Here is an 18,252-nt window from a genome sequence, read left to right on the forward strand (position 1 = left end):
ATAGAGATTAAAAAATAAAATCATTTTAAAAATAACTTTGGTTACTTTCATTCTACATATGCCGTGATTTAAACTGCAATCATGAATTTTGAAAAATATATACTCTTATCTATAAAAACACAAGCATACAAACTTGAAACTAAAAGGTTATCCAAAGTGACACGGAAGTTCGAATTTTTTTGAAACAGCGTCTCACTATATAACCCAGGCTGGGCTCAAACTCATAGCAATCCTCCTGCCTCAGCTTCCCATGTGCTGGCATTATAGGCATGCACCACCACACCCAGCCTACAAATTCTAAATCTTAAGGAAACTTAAAAATATCTTTTCTATTAATAAAATAAAAGCAGAATAAAGCCAATTTGATTGCATTAGGAAATTTGTTCTGGAAACTTACTAATAAATCAATGATTAAAAACTCTTAGTATCTGTTATACTGTCACCTGAAACAGATGCAATAATTTTCGTGAGTAAAAAAATAAGTGAACTAATAAACTACAGGCTAGTCATCACGTTACACCCAAGTATGACTGACAGTAACAGGAGTGCTCACACAGCACCTCTGATTTGGCTGTGTCCTTACTATGGTTTCTGAAGCTACTGGACAACCTACCTTTGGAACAATTTAATCTGCAGACACAGACAAGGTGTGTCCTTTTTTCCTGTCTTCTTATAGTCTGTGTCACTAGTCTACAACAAATAGCAATGAGATAGCTCTAGCAGTAGATGAAGCAAGAGGATAAGTGTGTTCTAGAAGAAACATTTATCTGTCTTTCGATCCAAGCTTCTCAATTAATTCCTGAAGAGGTGCCAGCTCACGTCTATCAATCAGATTAAACTCCTAAAAACAGAAGAAAAATAAAATTTAAAACTGGGACCCAAATTAAAACTAAATGTTTTTGAAAGATACCCAACCCCAATTTTCTGAAACCCAAAAGAATGATCAAATGATCTCTATGAACTTTTTTTTTTGTACTGGGGCTCAAACTCGAGACCTTGTGCTTGTGAGGCAGGTACTGAGCTAAATCCTTGGCCTTCTATGAACATTTTAAAACAATTGTTTTTACTCCTTTTAAAAACACTGGTACTATCTTGTGATATATACCAGTTTTCCTCCTTGTTTCCTGACATACAGCTCCTAAAAGTTCTGAAATGTCTGGCGTGACAAGTGTGTCTTGTGTGCAAATGGGATGGCCGGGGGCAGAGGGCCCTTGGAGAACATCAGGATGGGACTGGTCAGTAGAAAGACCAAAGCACAACTAAAGTGTTGAGACTTTCAGCCCCCAATGGTGAAACTTTTAGAGACTGAGTGCCCAAATTGCAATCCAAAGCTCACTTATTTAACACAAAGTGCCAACACTGAAATTAAACTGGATGCTGACGTTTTAGTTAAAAAAAAAACAACAACTCATATATTAACACCCTTTGACTGGGCTCACAGGCCGACAGAGAGGGCTCTGCATGCCCACTGTGGCATGTGTGCCATAGTTTCACCACCACTGCTCTAGGGAGAAGAAAGGGCTGAAGGGTGAGTCAATCACCGATGGCCAATGATGCAATCAATCACGCACAAGCAACGAAGTCCTCATAAAAATCCCAGTGGACAGGGTTCAGAGTGTCTAGACAGCTGAACACAAGCAGGTTCCTGGAAGGTCTCCACGGTGCCTCTCGCACACCTTGCACCACATCTCTTCCATCTGGCTAGGCATCTACACCTTCTGTGATGTCCTTTAGAATAAGTCAGTAAGTGTGCTTCCTAAGTTCTATGAACCACTCTAGCAAATTAACTGAACCCTAGGAGGGTACCCTGGGAACCCTGATTCATAGCTGATCTCTCAGAAGTACAACAAATTACTGCTGGCTGGCATCTGAAGTGGGCACAGACTTGTGGGGCTGGCCTCTCAATTTGTGGGCTCTGATACTCAGCATCAGAACTGAACTGAATCAGAGAAAAGTTAGCGGGTATCTGCCGTAGAACAAATTGCCTGGTGTGCAGGGGGAAAACCCCATACATTTGTTCACAAAGTGTTCTGTGTTGTGAGAGTATAGTGGGAAAACTGAGTTCTCCTATATCCTCACAAAGGGGGACTTTTCCCTTTCTCTTGCACACATATACACACACACACACACACACACACACACACACACACAATCATGCAACAATCTTAGATGGGAGATCAGGAAGAGTGTAGTATGTTTTTTTCTCTGCATATACACAGCACTGTAATAAATGGTATTTACTAAAAAAAACCCACCAGGTTTTTCTATCATAAACGGTACCTAGGCAGACAAATTTATATATTGTGTATAGAATCATACAGGCTAAATGAGTCCTGACTCTCTGATATCTTTTTCAAACAATGTGAATTATTTTTGTAAGTGCCAATTCCTACTAAGTACCTGTAAGGCAACAGAGCACATATTAAAGTGACAAACCCTAACTGGAGACCTGGGGAAGCTAGAGGCTGAAGGCCCAAGGAGGGGTGATGCCTTTTTCTCCCAAACTGAGGATTGCTTCATACATGCTAGGCAAGTGCTCTACCACTACATTCCCAGCCTTTTATCTATTTTTTTAATATATTGAGATTGGCTGTAAAAAAAAAAGATAGACAGATATTGGGTGTAAGTTCCCCAGGCTGTCTCTCCTCAAACTTGCAAGCCTCCTGCGTCAACCTCCTATTATAGGTGCCACTAGAGAGCCTGGTGCTGCTACACAGATAAAAATAATGTGGAAGAGAAAATACTACTTATACTTAGCTTCTCTATACTGGTAAGACACACTGCTCTCTATTACAGTTACAAATTCAAATAAGTCTGAGCCACATGTCCCAGAAATTGACATGGCTCCCTTACCTGAACAAAGAAAATAAAGTGCTTAAAGGAGGTGTTGAGGTGGGCCTCCTCCTGCAGCTGCATCACAGAATCAAAGTGCTGGTGATAAATATGAGCATATACCCTGAAGAGACGTTTCAGAATTGTCTTTGCCACAGACATGAAGTTTTTGGGAAATGGGACACCTGTAATTAAACACACATACATCAGTTAGTCTTCTTTTAAAAAAACTAGTGTGATAGTTACACTTATTTTGGGGAAGCTATACATGTATATATCATGTCTTGATCATTTTCTATCCCCTTACTTCCTCTTTCTAGCTCCCCTCCATCCTTTTCCCCATCTCCAAAAAGTTTGCCTTTTTGTTTACCACCATCTCTCATTTATTTTACTTTTACTTATTTATATTTTATATTTCTAACATAAGAAACCATGCAGTATTTAACTTTCTGTGTCTTATTTCACTTAACATTATGGTCTCAACTTTCACTTATTTTCCAGAAAATGACATGACTTTTTCTTTATAACAGAATAATATTCCATGGTGTACCATATTTATCCATGCATATATTGATGGGCACCTAGGCTGTAACTACTGTGAATTGTACTGCTGTAGATGGGTGTTCACACATCACTATAGTAGGATGCTTTTAACTCTTTCAAGAATGTACCCAGGAGGGGCTGGGGATTTAGCTCAGTGGTTCGGTGGCCTGCCTTGCAAGTGCAAGGACCCGAGTACCGGAAAAAAAAAAAAAAAAAAAAAAAAAAAAAAGAATATACCCAGGAGAATCTCCATACTAATTTCCATAGTGGCCGTACTAGTCTTTTACTTAATATTCAACAGCAAATTTCAACACTGCCATGAACAACTGCAATACATAAACATACCCACAAACAACTACAAGCCTACTACTGGGTATTTAACAGGCAAAAGAAGAAAACCTCCAATCCTAAGTATTCCTCACAGGCCACACTTTTTTCTAATTGCCTTAGATCAGTAGGCACAAGCATCAGATTATACAAGATGCTGCTGAATCAAAGTTCAAATAAACATAATTTTAGTTGTTTAATATTATAGTTTCTTCCTAAGGTTAAATGCAGCAAGTATAAATTTTAGTATAAATAGAATACTACTTTTGTAATTTGTTAACTTTTAAAAAACTATATACACGTGCATGGATCCATACATGTTCAATTGGTACTTGAAACTCTCCTAAGCAAAGAAAATGACAGATCTACTTTAAGTCATCATCATGTAGCTACAAGTTAAAAGAAAGTATTTTATTTTCTCCTTTTTTCCAGGGATCAAACTCAGGACCTTGAGCTTGGCAGGCAGGGGCACCACTGAGCTAAATCCCTGGCCCTTTTATCTTCTGAATTACTCTGGAAAGTTAAGTTTCCATTTTCCTGCTGCCTAAAAACAAGGCATACTTCTTTAAAAGGGGGTGGGTATTTTTTAAAGAAAATAAACATCTCTTTATTTACTGGTAAACATCTCTTTGTTAAAGCATGGGGAGGGTTTACTGGCCATTTTGAAAGGTGAAGTCATCTCAAGGATGCAACTGGTTACACTCCTGAGAATTTCAGTTGAGAATATCTAAGTCTCTTACAAAATGGAGACAGGATAGAGACATTCCAACTGGCACTGGCTACAGTAAATAAGCACCAAGAAGGCATTTGCTTCCAAAACAACCTAGGTTAGTGGGCCTTAAAAGGCCTATTCCTTGATACAGCTCTTGAAGCACCTTCTTTTTTTCAATCTTTCAGAAAACAAAGGCTTACTAACATACTCTTTCCCTAAATTTTGTTTTCTTCTTCTCTTAGCCAGCCCATTACAGCTTGGAAAATTCAGTATACTTCACTGGATTTTGCATTCATGCCTCCAAGCTCTGGCTAACTTGAATTTTCAAATACTATACACGAGCATATGGACATCTTTGAGCAGGATTCTGTATTCACGTATTGAAGAAATGTTTTTAAAATCAAACCCTCTTCTCAGAATATACAAAGGGGTATTTTGTTAATAACATTAATAACTTGAAATATATTAGTAAAAAGTTAATAATAAAGTTATATCTAATAATACATAACCAGCAAAAGTTAACAGGTAGACAAGAGCCTAATGGGGATGGGGAATTTTAGAACGTAAGAATGAATTACTGAAGAACACAAAGCTGTGAAACAAAAAGGAAGTCAAAAAATTCTTTATCTCCCATAAGGAAGAGATCTTTAAGAATAATTTGTTTTAATCTGAATACTTTCCAAGCTATATTTAACACATATTCAAATAGAAGCAATACATAATAAACAATCTGTGAAAAAGGAAAAGGTTTAGTTACAGAATGGAAAAAATGACCAATATCAAACAGATCAAGCATAACACCTGATATACATTTTTGCTAACATCACTGTAACTCAGCACTGTTCTGGAAACACTGGTCACTGAGGTTAGACACATTTAAAACAAAAAGAATACATATCATAAAGAAAGAGGCCAAGTTAACATTACCTGCATATGATGAAGTTGCACATTTCAAAAACTTGAGAACCAAAAGTTAACAAGATAGAACCTGACAGTTATAAAAATCAACAGCTTTTCAATATATCAAATAATAACCAGTTAGAAACCAAGTATCAATAAAAAGAATAAAATGCCTAGGAGTAAGCCAGGCATGGTGGTGCATGCCTGTGACCCCAGCACTCAGAAGGCTAAGGCAGGAGTATCGCTACAAGTTTGAGCCAGCCCAGGCTACACAGTGAGTTCAAGGCCAGCTGGAAATACAGAGAGAGACCTTGTCTCAAAAAACCAAAATGAAAAATAAAATAAAGTAAAAAAAAAAACAACTAGAAATAAACTTAAGAAATTTTAAGGATTAACATAAAATAGAATTTTACAGAGGAAAGAAGACTTAGAAAATAAAAGAAGAATAAGTGAAAAATGATATTCTTGGCTAGAAGACTCAGTATTGTAAAGAAAACAAGAATATATGTGTGTATAAAAATTAGATGCAATCTAAAAACTTTGTTTTTTTAACCTTGAGAAAATGATTCTAAATTCTTGGGAGACAAATATCTCATAACAGCTGTGAATATTCTGAAAAAGAAGAGAAAGGAAAGAAGACTAGTTTTGTAAGATGGCAAAAGATATGTGAATGAAAACTGAAATTTCCACAGGAAGTGATAAAGAGATTACAAGACCCTCAAATATATGGTAATTTATTGTACACATAAGATAATCGAGAAAAAAAAAAGACACATGTATTCAATAAGTGAACTGGAAAAAACGACTAAATTTTCTGTTTGGAAAATAATGAAAGCAGCATTCAGAAGAAAAAAGTCTTGGGGCTGGGGATATAGCTCAGTGGCACTGCACCTGCCTTGTAAGTAAGTACAAGGTCCTGAGTTCAATTCCTGGTACAGGAAAAAAATAAAGGAAAAGGAAAAAAGAAAAACTCTGGGCTGGGAATATAGCTCAGTGGTGCTGCCGCCTGCCTGGCAAGCACAAGGTCCCAAGTTCAATCCCCGGTATCCAAAAAAAAAAAAACAAAACAAACAACAACAACAAAAAAAAACCCAAAAAAACTCCTGACACACTGAAGTGTTTCGTGGAAAAAAAAAATCACAAAAGTACTACATGAAAACATACATATTTTTATAATCCAGAAGCAGGGACAATTTTTCACATCAGTGTATTAAAACTCAAGTGATAAGGAAATGATTAAGACAAAATGAGAGATGTACAGAGCAAAATAGTCCATCAACAAATAAGACAAAAGATAGCATAGGGGGAAATACAAAGAGCTAATATCCCTAACAGAAATGGATAAAAGACACAAACAGAAAACATACAATGGTCAAGAAAACAAAATACAATCATCAATATTTTTAAAATGTACACTAAAGCAAAATGTATTCCTCCATTTTCAAAAGACAAAAAGAAAAAGTGAGTAATAATCAACATGGCAAAGAAACACAGACAGACACAAACATACTAGAGGGAGTATATACTTAATGGTACAAACTTTTTGGAGGAGAATGTAGCAGTCTACTAAAACAAAATTTTTTTTTTTTTTTTTTTTTTTTTTTGAGAGAAGGTCTGATTAAGTAGCCCAGGTTAGCCTTGAACTCAAACACTCCTGCTTCAGCCTCCTAAGTGTTAGGACCACAGGGGTGTACCACTACCTCTATCAAATTACTTTAAAGTAACAGAATATTAAAAAAGACTACATAATTTGGAAAGAAAAATAGTTCTACAATATTAACTCACCAATCTTAGAAGGAAAAAGAGTTTCATCATCAAGCTGATCCTGAACCCAGGTCATCAAATAGTCGATGTATTTTGGTGCAGAACATTTGATTGGCTTTTTAATATTAGTACCATCTGCCCAGTGATATTCATACCTGGAGAGAAGTATGTTTTACTGATAGATTTAAAAAACATTAACAAATGTGCAACTTCACTTTTTGTTAACAGAAACTATGTAACCTTAATAAATTACCTAAAGTTCTACTGAAGATTACTGTCAATTCCCTACAGAATTATTCTGAAATGTGCAGGTTGTAACTGGAGGAGGGAGACAATGTGACAGCTGGCAGTGCCAGAGGGCTGCTTTCTAAGAGAGCCCCGACAGACAAAGGCAAGGCAGAAAGGTGCCAAGGGCTGTGTGAAAGGTGATGGATCCTCCACACTCTGAGACCCTTGGCTACACATTATCATCAGTGGTGCCAAGATCATCAAATCCTAGAGACATCGTTAGAGAAATACTTTTTTTAGTCATGCATATTTTTTCCTTTCACCTTTGCTGACCTAGAACAAGTGACAAGATCTATGCAAAATTTCTTCAGGCATTTAAGCCATAGACATGTTTATATTTCTCATTTATTTTCTTTTATGTTTGATGAATGAAACATAAAATAACAACATTCCTTCTAAAATACTGCAACAAAATTAGGAACTGGGGAGCTGTGGATTTAGCTCAGTGGCACCGCGCCTGTCTTGCAAGTGCAAGATCCTGAGTTTGATCCCGAGTTTGATCCCAGGACCAAAACACACACACACACACACACACACACACACACGCACACAAACACACAAAAACAAAAACAAACAAAAAAACTCACTGGGGATCTTTTTTCCTTCATACCTATAGAAAAGTCAAAGTACAAGAGACAAACATTTTGATACTATTTATTGCTACATAAAATATGTAATTTATTATAAGAAAAAAGACTGTAAGGAAACACCGCAACATTAATCCCTTTACAATTATGACTTAACATTATAGGTGATAAAAATTTCCACACTCTTTTTAGTTTTTTTTGAAATTTATTATGGTCAAAATATTTTTTTAATGTAGCAACTTTAAGCCAGATAATTACTTCTAAATTGTGCTGCTTTCATTAAAGTTTAATAATCATGAGAAAAAAATAATCAAATATTTAAAGACCGACTAAAAACTTTTAAAAATTCATTTAGAAGTTAGCAAGAAACCATCAAATGAAAAAAACAAGTTTTGCAGGCCAGAGATTTAGTTCAGTGGTGCCGCTGCCTGCCTCACAAGCGCTAGGTCCCAATTTTGATCCCCAGTATCAAAAAAAAAAAAAAAAAAGTTTTGGGATACAAGATAAATTAATTCAAATTTCTATACTTTCATCGCTACAATAGAACACTCAAAAGTTACCATGATGCAGTATAAAAACTAAACACTACCCACATACCAAAGTATTTAGAAATAATAGCTATAGGTCAGTATTCATGAACAAAATAGAATCATCTTTATATAGGCAAACACATAATAAAAACAAAAAAACCTATTATTTAACACATCCATCAGTGAAAAAGCAAAAGTAATCCCAACACCGCTATTAACAGGCTGTTGTACCTGGGGCCTGCAGACATGACTGGACAGCTTGCTTCAGTGCAGAATTCTGTAATAGTTCCATACAACATGTTAATTTGATTGAAGAAATCCACAGCTGCAGAGGTATAGCAGAATTCTGTTAATGTCAGACCTCTCAGTTAAAGAAAAAAAATGGGCAATTTGTTTTTCTTTTTTGAGATGGAGTTTTGCTGTATTTGCCTAGGCTGGCCTCAGACTCCCAAGCAAAAGTGATCCTCCTTGCTGAGTAACTGAGACTACGGGTGCATACCTCATGGCCAATTAAACATTAACTTTTAATATACTAAACTTTTAACTAGCATATACGAATAGGAAAATAAAATACTGGAGACAAATTTAACTTAATAGTGATTATTTCATCATCATAATATCAATTTGATTACAGTAAGTCCCCAACTTACAAATGATCCCTATTCCTAAAGAACATTCCTAAGTTGTACTCCACAAAGCGAGTCTTACGAAGTACACCTGTGGAAATTTCGCAACTCGAATGTTCTTAAGTCAGGGACTTACTGTATATCCAAGGGAAGGAAAAATCCATAGCTTCTTAACAACCTCAATCAAACAATTATTTGTGAGAAAGAAAGAAAAAAGTACCTTGGAATATATTGTGAGGGGGAAGACATACCAGCTGTACCGACAGGCCTTTCAGACATAAAGTTCAGCATAAACATTTCAGGCACATTGAGGACATAAAAAGGACAAGATCAAGTCCTTTGCCCAGCTAAGAGAAGGGATACATTTTTAAAAATAAGTAATTCAAGATAGAGTATGAGAAGATAGGATCCATCCAGGTGCAGTGGTGCACACCTATGATCTCAACTACTTGGGAGGCTAAGGCAGGAGAATGGAAAGTTTGAGCCCAGTGTGTGCAACGTGGCACGACCCTGTGAGTATCAACTGACCAATCAGTCAATTAATACATATATAGCCTGGGATGTAGAGTGCTTGCTTAGGATGTGTAAGGTTAGCATCTAGCACTGCCCTTACACAAAAAACAAAAAGGACCCAAAGATCAACAGTAAGTGCTAAGGTTTAGGGAAAAGGCAAAGAGCTTAGGTAATCAGGTAGCAGTTCCTAGATGAGCTTCAGTTAGAACTGGAAGAATATGAAGAGGATGGGGTAACTAATAAACCTCAGTAAGTGAAGTGTAAGTATTCTGTGCAAAGAGAACCATGTAAAACTTGCAAAGTTTTTTTTAAATACTTTGGTATTCTAAGGAAATATCTGAAAATCAAGTAGGGTTTTTCCAAGCTTCTTAAAAAACAAACTTAAAAAAAATTCTCTTTGTCAAAAGGAATTTTACATAAAACTCCCTCACCCATAACCTTTCCTTTTAGTCATGTTTCCAAGAAAGTAACATTTAAGCCCTCAATAATCATGCAAAATAAGTATGCTCAAAATGTGGCACAGGGATTCCCTGTTGCAGAGTGGATCTGTAAAGCCAAAACCATCTTAATTGCTCTTTTTTTTTCTGTCAAGAAGGTACAATGAAGTTTTTCAGAGGTTCCATGACATCACAACAGAGTGAATGCAGAAGCAAATCTGAGAATCTAACTGTCCATTAATCCAGACAGTAAGTTTTACGAAAATATAAAAAATGCCATGACAGGCATGGTGGCAAATGCGTGTAATCCCAGCACTCGGGAGGCTGAGGCAGGAGGACTGCCACAAGTTCAAGCCCAGCCTGGGTTACACAGTGAGTTTAAGGCCAGCTTGAAACCCTGCCTCAAAAAACAGGCTGGGATGTAGCTCAATGGCGCTGCACCTGCCTGGCAAGTAGAACCCCTGGTACAAAAAAGAAAAAAAGCAATTATCTCTCCCCAAAATTGGCTTTGGAGAACACTTTTTAATATTTCTCACTGTGCTTCTTCATATACAATTCAGAATCAGATTTTAGATGACTACTGAGATTTTATTATCTTTTTATTGCTCTTATCAACATTAATAATCATTGTCTCCTTTTTTTAAATTTTTGGGACAGGGTCTCACTATGTAATAATTCACAATGGTCTTGAATAATCATTTCTCAATGCATTTTGATAAAAACCTTGTGTGAGCTACATGTGTAATTTTTCTTGAAACCACATTTAAAATTTTTTATTTTTCCTAACTTGTTAAAAAACCATATTCATATTACCGAGAGAAGAAAAGGTACAGAATTATGTAGTGTATTATCTTTTGTGTAAGAAAGGATAAAGAAACTTAGGAAATAGGAGACAAAAAAAGAAGTGGTTGCCTATGTGTTGGAGTAGCTGAAACTTAGGGTTTTTTTTCCTCAGTATTTTTCATATTGTTTTGATATTTGAGCCATGTAAAGTATTATTCAAGAGAAAACTCTTTTAAACCTTTATTTAAATGATTGTTGCTTATTCCAAAGGCCTTAGATTTTTCTTTGAGAAAAATCTGCTGTAAATCAAATCAAACTATTTGCTTTTTTGTTTGTTTTGAGACAAGGTCTCACTATGCAGTCCAGGCTAGCCTTGAACTCAATATGTAGCCCAGGCTACCCTGGATCTCATAGTGCTCCTCCTGTCTCAGCATCCTGAGTGCAGGGATTACAGGCCTGCACCACACCTGGCTCAAACCTTTCAGTCTCTTGTTCTCGTTTTTTTCTTAAAAATTGTTGAGAATTTCAGAGAACTTTTAACTATAATGTAGCTGGTGTTACTGTTATGAATTTTAAATATTTTAAGTTCATTTAACAAAAACAAATCCATTAAATGTTAATTATTGGAAGACACCCCTCAATTTCAACACTTACCATAAAGTATAGTAATGCAGCCAGTGTAGTATTGGTGAGAGAACAAATACTTCAATGGACAAGCATGGAGAATACAGAAATAAACCCACATAAATACAGTCAATTGGGCTTTGACAAAGGAGCAGAGCTAACACAATGGAGAAAAGACAGTTTTCAACAAATGGTGCTATAACTACTGGACATCCATATTCAGAAAGATGACTCCATGCTGGGCACAGTGGTGCATGCCTGTGATTCCAGCACTTGGGAGGCAGAGGCAGGCAGATGGTTCCAAGTTTGAGGCCACCCTGGGCTACACAGCAAACCCTGTCTCAAAAAAAAAAAAAAAAAAAAGAACCTAGACACAGCTCTTACATCCTTCACTAAAATCCACTAGAAAGCAATAATAGATCTAAATGTAAAATGCAAAAGTACACAACTTCTAGGAAACATGGGAGAAGCAGAGGAGAAAATCTAGGTGTGACCTTGGGCTTGACAATGACCTTTAAGATCAATGGCACAATTTATGCAAGAACCAATAAGCTAGCCTTCATTAAATTAAAATTTTCTGCTCTGTAGAAGACACTGTCAAGAGAGTAGAAAGACAAGCAGCAGGCTGGAAGAAAATGTCTGCAAGACATATGTGATAAAGGACCGTAATCTAAAATATATAAAGAACTTACAACATTCAACAAACAATAAGAAAACAAACAATTTAAAAAATGAGCCACAGACCTTAACAGACACCTCACCAAAGATACACAGGCAACATAAGTACATGAAAAGATGCCACATACCAACTGTCATCAGGAAAATGCAGATTAAAATAACAAGACACCAGGCTGGGCCTTGAAAGTGCAAGGTCCTGAGTTTGATTCCCAGTATCAAAAAAAAAAAAAAAAAAAAAAAAAAAAAAAGAAAAAAAGTGATATATCTAGAAAATGGAATATTCAGGGCTTAAAATTAATGAGTTACCAACCATGAAAGAAATTTAAATATTATTAAGCATAAGAAGTCAGTATACACTATCTGATTCCAACTATTACATCCTGGAAAAGGCAAAGCTGAGAGTAAAAATCAGTGGTTGCCAAAAGTTGCAGGTGGAGATGATAGGCAAAAGATAGAGGATTTTGAGTGATTTGGTGATAATATTATAGTGGTGAATGTTGCCATTATAAAGTCCAAACCCAGAGAATGTACAACAAGAAGAGCAAATTTTATTAAAATTATAAACTTCAGATAATTTAAAAAATACAACTACATACTATGGAAACATATACCACCAGCTATCAAGTAGCTAGTTGTACATAAAAACAAAATCAAACCTGAATGATAAACGCTAACGAGGTTACCACTAGCCACATATGGTTACTATACTTACATTAAAATTTAGTTCTATTAAATTAAAAACTCAGTTCCTCTGTCACATTAGCCACATGTCAGGGGATAAATAGCCACAACGAAGGTATAGAGCATTCTCATTTTAGCAGAAAGTTCTACAGGACCATGCTGCTCCACATCTAATGTTACAGGAGATGAAAGGAGAAACAGAACATGATAATGGATGCCTTGGGGATAGAATCAGCAGAATTCATACAGTGGAAAATAAATGACCTGGTTTCTTTAACAATAAAGATAGAGCAAGGGAAAAAGATGGCAATGAAAGGAAATCTGCAGATTAAGAGATTTGAGAAAACATACAGACAGGCCCTATAGGATCCTGATGTAAACCAAGCTTAAATTAAAAAAAGAAAAAGAAAAATATTAAATAGGACAATCAGGGAAATGTGAAGACTGAATAGATAATTTGACGTTAAAGGATGATTTTTTTCTGTATGTGTGTGGTATAGGTAACTGAACCCAGGATTTTGAGCATGCTACACCAGCATTCTACCACTGAACTACATACACCCCAATCCTTCTAAAATTTTATTCTGAAACAGGGTGTTAGGCTATCCGAGGCTCAGTTGAAGGCTGGCCTCAAAACTGATCCTCTTGCCTCAGCCACTCAAATAGCTGGAATTACATATGCAACTGTGCCTGGCTATCATTATCCTCGTCTCTAGAGATACTTATAGATGAAATAACATGTCTGGGGTTTGCATCAAAAATAGCCAGGGGGCATAAAGAAGCACAATTAGCCACAAATTGATACTTATTGAAGCTGGAAAATGGGTACCTGGGAATTCACTGTCCTAGTTTCTCTACTTCTTTATATGAAATTTTCCATTAAAAAGTTCCCAGATCTGAACCCATCTCAGGAATGAGAGGCTGTCATATTTAAATCTCTAGCCTCAGCACATCATTCTGTGTTAAGCTATGGTTCTCATGAACTCAGCTCCTAGATCCCTTTCAGAAATCCCTGGATTTCTTTCTAAGAACTCCTAACTCACAACAAACAATTGACTACCCAGTGGAGTGAGAGCAGTTTTGTGAACGTGTAGGTCCATGAGTGTTGCTGGGGGCAGGGACAAAACTGTGCAATGGAGTCCTACAAATGCATGGCCCCAGGGGAGAATGTTGGCATTTATCAATCCTTTGTTTGACTTTATTCGGCTCTCCATGGTATTTTTCTCAGGAATGAACCCAAAGCATTCCTCTCTTCTCAACCACACAAGCTACCAAGGATCCTGAAGGACACAGTTTTAGATGTATTTCTATTTATGTTTCTTTAATAGTTAATCTGCCATATTCCAACAGTTATATCTGTAAAAGAAAATCCATTAACAAGATTTTAGCCTAGTGTGGTGGCAAATGCCTATAATCCCAGTTTTTGGGCCATGAGGATTGCTGTGAGTTCCAGGCTGGCCTGGACTACACAGTGAGTTCAAGGCCAACCTGAACTATGTGGAAAGACCCTGTCAAGAAAACAAAAAACAAAACAACCCAAGATTTTTGCAGAATGTTTCTCTAAACCAATGAATGTGAATGTTGCTAAAAACTTACTGTTAACAGCAATCCATTCATTGAGGTCCTCTCCCTCTGGCAACATAACTGCTTGTCTCAGATTTCCACTTCCTAGAGTTGCTTCTGCATGTTTTAAGAGTTCATATTGATGAGACCCTTCAGGGATATTCTTCTTGGGCTTGAATGTTTTAGAAGAGCGGCTGCTGCTGTTGGGTTAAAAGAAAAATATATGATTTTTTTAGGACTAAAAGCAGAACGGCATAATTTTAGGTATATAAATTCCCCTGTGAAATGAAATAAAAATACTCCCTGAAAGATCCGAAGATAGAAAGCAGGAATGATAATCACAAAAAAGAATTTTAGGGCTGAGAGTGTATCTCAGTAGTACAGTGCTTGCCCACCATGCATGGGGGCAAGGGCATGGGGGTGTTTAATTTATTCCCACACATGAAAGCTGGGTAAGTACTTAATTTCACAAATAAGTAAAATGTAATATACTGCATGCAGAAGTATGGCATAAAGGGTGCTTTAACCAAAGGAAAAAAACCTCAGAGTACAGTTTTTTTCTGTCACTACCTTTGCAACTACCTGAAAAACCTTACTTTCTTTTAGCCTCGATAACCTACCAAAAAATGGTAAAGGAAGGCACTAACTCTAAGCTTCTCACTTTCAGGACCAGTTTTTATAACAAAATATTTGAGATCCTATGAAACAAAACCTGGTAAAAGAAACACTAGCTTTTTGAAATTTTAGTTGGGAAAATGAGATAGACACAAAAATTCCTGGAGAAAGGTTGAGCTTTAATTACTATCTCATAACATTCACAAGCTGATTCTAACATGACACAAAGCCTAGAAACCTTAAGAAAAAAATGAACTGACTTCAAATCATAACAATTAGAACTTCCATAACAGAGCAAACACATAAGTTACAAAGTAACAAAAAGCACATGCAACATGTTACAAAAGATTAGCTAGACAAAAAAGGACTTCTAGAACTTGTTAAAGGAACTCTTTTTAAAAATTGCTAAGAGGAAAAGGCAATTCAGAAGTACAATGATCAATGAACACATGAAATACTGTTCAATTAAAATAAGATTTCTTTTTCTCTGAGAGTAAACAGTTAGAATGAGGCTGGGAGTGGTGGCACACACCTGTAATCCTAGCACAATGGGAGCAAGAGGACTGTAAATTTGAGTTCCTCCTGGGTAATCCTGAAACTCAGGTGGGCAATATCTCAAAATAAAACATTTTTTTAAAAGCACTGGGGTACATGCCTCAGTGCAAAAGCCCTGGGTTCAATCCCTAGTACCAGGGAAAAAAATCAGAATGACTACTTTGTTTAAGTATAGACTAGGGAATAGAGAAATTAATACTTTAATCACTATCTGTGACCCTGTAAAGTGCACAACATTTTAGTAGTTCCTCAATCCATCCATTCTGTATGTAAGTATCTCTCCTAGATAGGAATAAGGATTTGTTTTCCAAGATTGTTCTTAATAGTGCAAACCTGGAAAGAATCCTAAAGTTTACCAGTATGGGAATTAAATAAAATACGGCAAATTTATATTCACAGTACTTTATAGTAGCAAAAAAAGGGCAGAATACCATATTCAAACAGAGATTCAAAACACAGCTAAACATATTACAGAACCAAATGTACAGCAGAATTTCTTTTTTTTATTTTTTGGTACCGGGGATTGAACTAGGGACCTTGAGTTTGTTAGGCAGGCTGCGGAACCACTGAGCTAAATCCCCAGCAGCAGAACCTCTTTTAATGCACAGAAGGTATAAGAACAATGCACCCAAAACTGGTAATGATATTACTTCTAGCACGTGGAAAGAAACAGACTTGTGGTTTTCCCCTTTGTTGAAGAATTTAATTTAATTAAAAAAATTTATCAGGACACATTTGTACCATATAATGATTACATTCACCATAAGGAGTTGGTGCATGTACACAACACATTTTAATTGAATTTTAAATGAGTATAAGAATTAAAGAATGTGAAAACACTAAAAATCAAATATGCAAAGTTTTTTTTTTTAACATGGTAAAGAACTACACAGAATAGGAACAAGTATTTAAATTAGAAGGAGCAGCCCTGTACACATAGAAATAAGCTGCAAACTACAGGAGAATAAGTATGTAAAACTAAAACTAATATGAATGATTTCTCAAGCTTCAATATGATCTTCATCTAAATTAAAACTTTGGTGATTTAAGTGACGTTATCAACCCACTGCAAATGATCCACAGCATGGAGGAAAATATCTGCAATCTTAGATGTGATAAAGGGACTTGTAGCCAATGAAGAACTCCTACAGCTCAAAAACAAAAAGGCATCCCAATTTAAAAAGTGGCAAAGGACAGGATCTGAAAAGACTTAAAGAAGATGTACAAATGCCAATAAGCACACATACAAAAAATGCTCAACATTATTCACCACAGGGGATTACAAATCAAAACCAAGAAATTCTACTTCACATTCAGTTGGCTACAATTAGCAAGCGCTAAGAGGGAGTGGGGAAATTGGAACCTTCACAGAGACGGTGGGGACACAAAATGGCACAGAGCTTTGAAAAAGTTTAGCATTTACTAAAAAGGTTAAAGAGAGGTCCAATATATATGAGCAATTCCACTCTACATATATACCCGAGATAGGAACACAACATCCCCACAAAAACCTGTACATAATAGCCCACAAGTGGAAAACTTCGCGTCCGTCAACACGACAAAGTTTCAAAGAAATAAAGCCAAACACTCAGGTCCAAAGCGCAACAAAGGTGTATCCACAGATAAACTGCTAACTAAAAATCAACTCAGACTTGGATGTTCTTTGTGTGTTTAATACTCCCGATAATATGGAAGTTAGTAATCAAATCTGTTGCTTGAAATGGGGTAGTCTTGAACTCTTGGTCCTCCTACCTCAGCCTCCCAAGCAGCTGGATTACAGTACAAGCATGGACTACGCCATCTGGCTTTAAATCATTCAGAACTTTTCGACATGGTGATCATATGTTGGAGACTATACCCTTAATAAAATAATCTAAAGGCAGGAAAATCAAATTCAGAAGATACTTTTAGTAATGCTATTTTATAACAGCAATATACTAGAAGGAATCCGTATTTCTCACATTAAAGAAGTGGGTAAACTCTGGTTATCAAACACTGTAATTCAGTAAAATGTAATTTTAAAATGTCAAGCAAGTGGATTTCATTCATAACTAAAATGGTTATTCAATCATATAACAGTTAAGTAATACACAAGGTAGAGAACAGTCGTTGAGAATAAGGCGCCAGAGCTTCTTAAACTTTAATGTGCTTATGCATAAGTCATCAGAGAATATAAAAATTTGTTCAAGCCTCGTTTGGAATCAACTATCACCTCTAAAGCGGGATTCTATAGAGGTCAATAATATTTACAGTCATAAAATCCGTAAGGGGGCAGAACCAGAGTTGGACAGAAGAGTTTGGTTGCGAGGCTCACCCCTAAATTCAAGATTCTCAAGGCGCTCGCTCCACTCTCCTAGGGTAGCATTTTTCGGCAAGGGTAAATTAACCCTGACAATAATGAAACTAAACAATAACGAAGAAGTAAAAAGATCTAAGGCAGCAGCATCGTTACCAGAGAGGATCGAAATTTGAGAGAAACTGGGAACCCGCAGGCGGGACAGGCGCTCCGCCCCAGATACTCCCTCCGCCCTCAGGGGCGCTGGGGCGGAAAAGTTTGGACGCTTGGTCGGCCTCCGGGCCTTTCAACTTCCCAACCAATCGCTCAGCTTCCTCCACCACGACCTTCACCTCCGTCGGCCCGCCCCACCCCCGGGCATCTCCCTGAACCCGAGTAGGCAAGGGGCGGACGCTGGC

At 36.7% G+C, this 18,252-nt stretch overlaps 1 protein-coding gene across 1 annotated transcript in view; it reads right to left on the bottom strand.

The window, feature by feature from the left end:
- Positions 1-288: 288 nt before the first annotated feature.
- The window catches only part of Mob1a (MOB kinase activator 1A), an 18,652-nt gene continuing 688 nt past the window's right edge, over positions 289-18,252 (bottom strand). The window contains exons 3-8 of the mRNA XM_010631624.3: positions 18,011-18,247; positions 14,422-14,588; positions 8,715-8,808; positions 7,100-7,233; positions 2,854-3,017; positions 289-841 (exon numbers count right to left, since the gene is read on the bottom strand). Coding sequence (XP_010629926.1) covers positions 764-841; positions 2,854-3,017; positions 7,100-7,233; positions 8,715-8,808; positions 14,422-14,588; positions 18,011-18,247 — 874 coding nt within the window. The 3' untranslated portion in view covers positions 289-763. The remainder of the gene's footprint in view (positions 842-2,853; positions 3,018-7,099; positions 7,234-8,714; positions 8,809-14,421; positions 14,589-18,010; positions 18,248-18,252) is intronic.

This window comes from Fukomys damarensis, unplaced genomic scaffold (genome assembly GCF_012274545.1).
Source record: "Fukomys damarensis isolate Sample0158 unplaced genomic scaffold, DMR_v1.0_HiC HiC_scaffold_2, whole genome shotgun sequence".
Taxonomy (NCBI): Eukaryota; Metazoa; Chordata; class Mammalia; order Rodentia; family Bathyergidae; genus Fukomys; species Fukomys damarensis.